This window comes from Numida meleagris, chromosome 1, assembly GCF_002078875.1.
Source record: "Numida meleagris isolate 19003 breed g44 Domestic line chromosome 1, NumMel1.0, whole genome shotgun sequence".
Lineage (NCBI taxonomy): Eukaryota > Metazoa > Chordata > Aves > Galliformes > Numididae > Numida > Numida meleagris.
In genome coordinates, this window is record NC_034409.1 from 154,598,312 (window position 1) to 154,605,275 (window position 6,964).

General features: G+C 55.0%; 1 protein-coding gene across 1 annotated transcript in view; it reads left to right on the forward strand.

The window, feature by feature from the left end:
- Positions 5,572-6,964, forward strand: part of LOC110408652 (dachshund homolog 1-like) — a 20,748-nt gene continuing 19,355 nt past the window's right edge. Inside the window, exon 1 of the mRNA XM_021417628.1 lies at positions 5,572-6,953. Within this exon, the coding sequence (XP_021273303.1) occupies positions 6,244-6,953 (710 nt within the window). The 5' untranslated portion in view covers positions 5,572-6,243. The remainder of the gene's footprint in view (positions 6,954-6,964) is intronic.

Sequence of the window (6,964 nt, forward strand, 5' to 3'; positions counted from 1 at the left end):
CTGCCATGCAAATGAAGCCAACAGCCGCCCGCTCCCGCTTAGGGTCCTGCGCGATGCACGCTTTGCCCCAGAGCAGCTTTTCCCCTCCCCGTGCAACGCGCATTGTCCTCTGACAGCTGATTCTTATCGTTCCGGTGGGGGTATTGTGTTTCAGCTCGTGGCGCTGGAAAACACTGCAACTTTCTTTGAAGTTAAATGGCTTCATTTTGTTTCCATGTCTGAATAACTCTGCCCGGGAACTGGAGTGACCCAAAGGCGCTCATTCACAGCAACCTGCTCCGAAGGGAGGGAGGGAGGGAAGGATGGAGGAAGGGGGAGCGGCTCCCCACCAGCCCCAGTGGCATCGTAATTAAATTTTATTTTATCCCACCGAGGCATGCAAAATATCGAGCAAAATACAAGTTTAAGTAATTTGTTTGTATTCTTATCTGCAGGAGTTGGAAATTAACAGCCCCGCTAGTTTACTGTTAAGCCTGGAGAGCGAGAGATTGCTTCGCAAACATTGCAGTTATTATGGCTGCAGTTGGTACTCTTTGTATAAATTATTGATCAGCCATCTTATTTTTCTTTCTGCTTAATGGATATTATAGCGCGGCCGTTTACACGCCGTGGTTAAGGTTGTGTCAGCACTTCCATTTGTAGCATCCCCCTCTTACCTCTTAGCCGGAGTTCAGAACTCTATAAACCCCCGCTCCGGGCTGAAACTTTTCCAGCAGGGGCTCCGACTCCGAAAGGTCCCTCCTTCCCCCGCCCCATCTAAGAACAATTACAAACTTTGGCTTTAAGCGACTCGAGGAGGAAAACTTGCGTCTCGCAGGCTGTCAGCCCGTATCTAAAAAAGAGCCCGATGTGCATTTATTCCTCTTACTATTAAGGGCAGCGATCAGCGCCCGACCGCTGCCGGGGGCATTGAGCCCCGCCGCTGCCCCCGGCCCGGAGCGCCCGCGGGCGGCAGGACCGAGCCCTGCGGCGGGGCGGGGGCACCGGGAGAGAGGGTTGAAGGGGAGGCACCATGGGGACCGGGAGCGCCGATACTGGGTCGGCCTGGGTCGGGAGCGCTTATGTCGGGCCGCTTCATTTCGGTCAGCCTGGGTCGAGAATTGGGGATGGAGCGGAGGAGCGAACTAATTCTGAGAGAACACGCATGGGAAAGGGCATCTCAGATGCTATCCCCACTGACTATTTAATGGCAGGGCTTTGCACTTCAGAATTCCTGCTCCGAGAGACTTTTCCTACCTGTTGGTAGGGGAATTAACGCTTTGGGCTGCGGACATTTGACGAGAGCATCGCTCGAGTTACGCTCTCATCCCACCTCCGTACGTCCCAGCCCCGATTCAATTCACGCAAGGAAGTCGGGTATCATTTCCCTGCCGCCACCGCAGCTCTCTCCATTGGCTGCCAGTTGGATGGGAACGTGGCAGGCAGTGCCGCTCACCTGCTCCATCGTTGCGGCCGTGCGGCGCGGGGGGGGACCCGAGCGCTGCGCCGTGGGGCTCCGGGACCGCGGCGTGAGCGCGCGGCTCAGCGCAGCGCGGGGTTTTTTAGTTGCTGACTTTGAAATATATTCTCTGAAGTCACAAGTGCGACTTAGGGAGAAAATAATAATTTGTAAAGCAGCGAGGAGCTTAATTGGCGCTGGGTGTCCGCAATTTGCATATATATACGCGTGTGCCGGGTGCGGGGGAAGGATGCGGTGGTTCCCGAGCGTCGGTCGTCGCCTCTTGGCCGGAGCATCACTGCATCATCCCCGGAGCTAGCGCTCAGTTCTGGTGAGGATGAAGGGGGAGCAATGAGGGGCGCTCCCTGGGGCCGGACCCTTCTGCTCGGCAGTGAACGTCCCCGCAGCCGACGCGGGGCCCCGCGGAGCAGTGCCGGCGCAAAGCGGCTGCGTGAGCCGGGCCGTGTGCGAACTGCCGGGCGCGGAGCCCCGCCGGTACCGCGCTGGGACGCGCAGCTGCCGCTTCCCGCTGCCTCGCTGAGATCCGCACGTTCAGCAATTAGCCCAGGTAGCAATGTGCTGCCAGCACTGTAAAAACTTCTGGAAGTTGTTTTTAAAGGTTCCTGAAGTTTCTTCGCTTCCTTTCTTCCTTTTCCTTATTATTATTATTTGTTACTAATGCCCCGTCCATAAATACAACCTGCAGAAAGCACAATGTGTAAGCAACCCTGCCATACGTTCTCGACTTTTGCTGATATATGGTGCGCTGCTCAGAAGTGCACACTATTGTTGGAGCTGTTTGTGCCGGGCGTGCTAATGCACTGTTTGATGGAGTGAATTAGCAGTCATAACAATCTGGCAGTCTGGCCATAGGAGTGTGCTCCAATTGATTTGTGTTATGGCTGGACTGGAAAATCTCGTGTTAGTTGTTTTTTGCCCTGGGGCATTGTTTGTACCAAACTCCACTTTTCATTTAATTTTCCAATAGATTTTGAAAGACCAAAAGGTTTGTGATCAACGTTTGCTGCACTTTATTATTATTCAGTTATTAAAAATACCCTATGAGTAATTTCAGGTTCCCCCAAACCTCGCTTTCAATTAGAGTAAACACAATTAGTGTGATGTCGTGCTCAGAATGGCAAATCTCCCTCTGTATCTGCTGAGCGTGTTATCTGCTCGTCCTGTCACCGAAAGGAATCCAGTTTGTATTTGTGTTGGACGAGGTCTGTGCTAATTTGACTATAAATGCAACAATTAGAAAAACAGCATTGCGGTCCCCAGTTTCTTATTGCTGGTACAACACTGCACACTGATCCCGACTGCATTCAGCAGTTTGCAGTGTTCAGCAAATACCCCAGTGCAAGGGCAAAGAGGGACCTGGTCACAGGCTCACAGTGTTTTCCTGAGTAACGCAGGGGGGGGATGTACGAGGTCCCTCCCTCTTTCTCAGCCTTCTTCCAAATAACAGAGAGCTCCTGGAAGTAAGATCCTGCCTGTGAACCTGGGGATTGACAGCTGAACAGAACTTACCTTCTCCTCGCAGTGCCTGCTCCTGTCTGAGCCTCCTGCTCAGCAGTCGCTTGCCAGAGTTGTAATGCAGCACGATTAAACCTAAAGCGTGACTCCATTGATCACGCAGAAAGCTTTGTGAAATGACGGAGTTTCTTCTCTTCGGAAACTGGGGAACAAAATAGGTCACTGAAAAGCGTAAGACAAGACACAAGAGAGAAATGCATTTTCTGGGGGAATGAAGTCAAAAGAAATGCAGGAAAAAATACTGTACGTGAACTTAATGTGATGATGCACAATTCATCCCCACCATGTGCCTGTTCGCTGTGCATCCTCCCATCAATTCCTCCACATTCACTCAGCAGACACGTATCTCTCTTATCTTTTTTTCCTGAATGAATTAAAATTTGTAATTATCAATAATAACAGAAGAAAGAGGAGGTGCTGGTGTGCTGCCCGACCTCCTGTCAGTCAGGCACTCAGATTCCTTGAAACGCAACAACTACAATGCGTTTTCTAATTTCATTTCACCCTTTACAGCTGCCCTCAAAATTGTAATTTAATACAATAGTGAACCCTGTATCAGTCTTTTTTTTTTTGAGTAATAAATTACAATCATTGTCAATACATCTTACTGCTTTAACATACATTTTATTATACTGAAATTGTCAAAAGAAAAAAGAGAGACAGAGAAGCAGAGCGAATCCCTGCCCTGAACAGTGCTAAACGCAGAGCAGAAACCCAGCTTCAAACAATATTCCAGGAAAGAAATTAAAGACTTCTTAATTAGTGCAGCAATTAAGCTTTCTTGGTCGCATTTTAATCAGCCCAGGCCCTATCAAAGGACAAACAGAACGATTTGCAGGTCTTTGAATTTTAAACAGTCTTATTGATTTCAGCACGGTAAGTCTTCGCATGACACAGGGAGAATTTTCAAATATCAGTTACAGTCACTGGAGTTCTGCTGATACCAACTTGGGGCAACAAAGAAAACACCCAACAATATCACTGAAGGAAGGGGCAGCAAGGAACGGAAACGCAACCTAGAGAAAGTTCACAAGCAGCCGTCTCAGGGCGTGTTGGTGTGTCTGCGTGTTAGAGCAAACCCAGCACTCGCACAGCTGTTCGGGAACACTTACCGAGCTGGAAGTTTCCAGGGGCTTCAAGCCCTTCCATAAATCTCCTTATTTCTGGGTTTCTAATCCTATTGTTCCATTTAAAAGAGGAAGGTTAACTCAAATCTGTGGCGGTAAGCCCTTTCAAACTACGTTTTCTTTATAATGAACCATGATGAAGGTACGTCCATGAGGGCACATAATGAGAAGACAAGGGGGTCTGATGTGCAGCACCTTGCAGGAAGGCAGGCCATACACAACGCAAGAGGTTTTCTCATTAAGGGTTCAGTTGCTCTCCAGGTGTCAGTATCCTGTTCCTGGCTCTGTCTCGGTTCTCAAGGAGCTCATTTGGTCTTCACAACACGAGAAGGTGAGCTGAAAAGGGGGTACTGAGGTAAAGAAAGCATGGATAGAGCTGTTTTGATACAACTGAACGTGGTGCTTTTTATGTTTTTCAGTGTGTTCCAGTTTTTAAATCAACTCTAGGTGCTGCCTCTGGGACTGAGGTTGTATGAGCTTCTCCAGGAGAACAGGCTGAGGACCGTGTGCTGGAGGATGTTCTGCACCATGGGTGGTGCAGAAACAAAAGCCGCTGTATGTTTTCTTGGCTGTATTTGGCAATTTAAAAGACTTTGGTGTAGGACATCTGAAATTTCACAGTTGCATGAACCTCTCCTGGTACCAAACCACAAATGCCCTTCCACTACAGCCAGAGAACAATGAGCAGGAGATCATATGAGAATCGCATGGAAATTCCCTGTGCGGAATTACTACAGTGAGATTATCCACTCAGAAGATGTGTCATCCTGTGAGTCATATCTCACATAATAACACATTTAGAGAAGCTACAGCAGCTATGGGCACATACATGCATCACAATTAAGTGCATAACTTGTACTTCTGAAACTGGAAGTCTCAGACACACACATTAACCCAACTTCTGCACGTGCCCAACGTGGCCATTTCTTCGCCCCCTGGAACTGTGAAGTGCCCTCAAGGGGAGCAGCACAAAGCCCGGCGGCCCTCCGGACCGACCTCGACACCCCGCGTTGCCTGGAGCCCCCTGACCGCTCCGTCCCGAGCTACGGGCCCGGCCCTCGGACCCGGGCAGCCCCCGCGCGCATCCCGCCGGCCGCGCCACTGCGCATGTGCGCCCGGCGCCGCGCGCGACTCCACGCGCTGTACCTGGCGGCCCCGCCACCTGTGGCGTGACGCCCACGCTCCGGAGCGACTCCGGCGCCGCTCGCGGCTCACCGCACCCCGCCCCGTGCACAAAGGGACCCGGCGCTGCCCTGCTCCCGCCCCGCCGGGAGGGGGCGCGCTGCTCCCGGGGGAACAACGGCGGCCACGGCGCCGCTCCCGCCCGCCGTCCCGGCCCGCCCCAAGCGCGGCGCGCTGTGGGGAGCGGAGCCGCTCGCGCTTCTCCGCAGAGCGCTGACAAGCGGCTGCCGGCACGGGCTGGGGAAATTACAACCCGTCTGCGGCGGGGTGAAACCTGAAACATGTCATCTAACGGTTCCGAGGAGGGGGCGGGGGGGGTGGGGGGGGAGAGAGAGAGAGGCTGCTCCCCGCGCCCCCGCTCCGGGCTCCTGGTTGGGTAATTCGGGTTAATGCCGCGAGCGAGCCCTGCGCCGCTTCAAAGGGTATTTCAAGTTGCCGGAGCTCCGCCCCCCGCGCCGTGTGACAACAACAACTCGTCCGGAGCGGGCGGCAGCGGCGGCGGCACTTCCCGACTCCTTTTCTCTCTGTCATTCCCCTCTCAATCTTTGATCAATGTACTCGCCGGAGAGAGCCCGGGTCCTCCACACCTCCTCCTTCTCCCGGTCGCCCTCACCGCGGTGCTAGCGCGGGGCCGCAGGCAGGAGCTGCCCTCCCCCTCCCCTCGCCCCGGCCCCGCCGCCCGGAGCGGACTTCTCTCCTCCTCCTCCTCCTCCTCCTCCTCCGGCCCCGCTCGCGGGACACTTTGTGCGTTCGGCGCTCACTCCGTCCCTGCTCTGCTCTCCCGCTGCCGCAGCACCTGAGCGGGGCTGTCCCCCTTCTCTTCCCCCTCCTCCTCCTCCCTTCTCCTCTCCTCTTTTTTTTTTTTTTTTTAATATATATTTTTTTTCATTTTCCCCCTTCTCCTGCGCGCGTGTGTGGGAACTTTCCCCCTCCCTGCCCCCCCCCGCCGTATATGTGACCATGGCCGTTCCGGCTGCGCTGATCCCTCCGGCCCCGCTGGTCCCCCCTCAGCCTCCGGTCTCAACTTCTGCCGCCTGCACCACCACCACCACCACCTCCTCGGCGGCCGCCACCTCCTCTCCGGCTCCGGCCATCGCTCCCCCGCCGCCCGCCTCGGGGACAAACCTATTCCGCCCGGAGCCCATCGCAGCGCCGGCGGCGGCGGCGGCCACAGTCACCTCCACCGCCACCACCACCACCACCGGAGGCAGCGGCGGAGGCGGCGGCAGCGGCGGCGGCAGCCCCAGCCTGGGCACCGGCACCGGCACCGGCGGCGGCACCTCCGGCACCTCCACGCCCAACGCCGGCGCGGCCGGCAGCCTGCCCGGCAAGCCCGTGTACTCGACCCCGTCCCCGGTGGAGAACACCCCCCAGAATAACGAGTGCAAGATGGTGGATCTGAGGGGGGCCAAAGTGGCCTCCTTCACCGTGGAGGGCTGCGAGCTCATCTGCCTGCCCCAGGCGTTCGACCTCTTCCTGAAGCACTTGGTGGGGGGCTTGCACACGGTCTACACCAAGCTGAAGCGCCTGGAGATCACGCCCGTGGTCTGCAACGTGGAGCAGGTCCGCATCCTGCGCGGGCTGGGGGCCATCCAGCCCGGCGTCAACCGCTGTAAGCTCATCACCAGGAAGGACTTCGAAACTTTGTACAACGACTGCACCAACGCCAGGTACCGCCGCG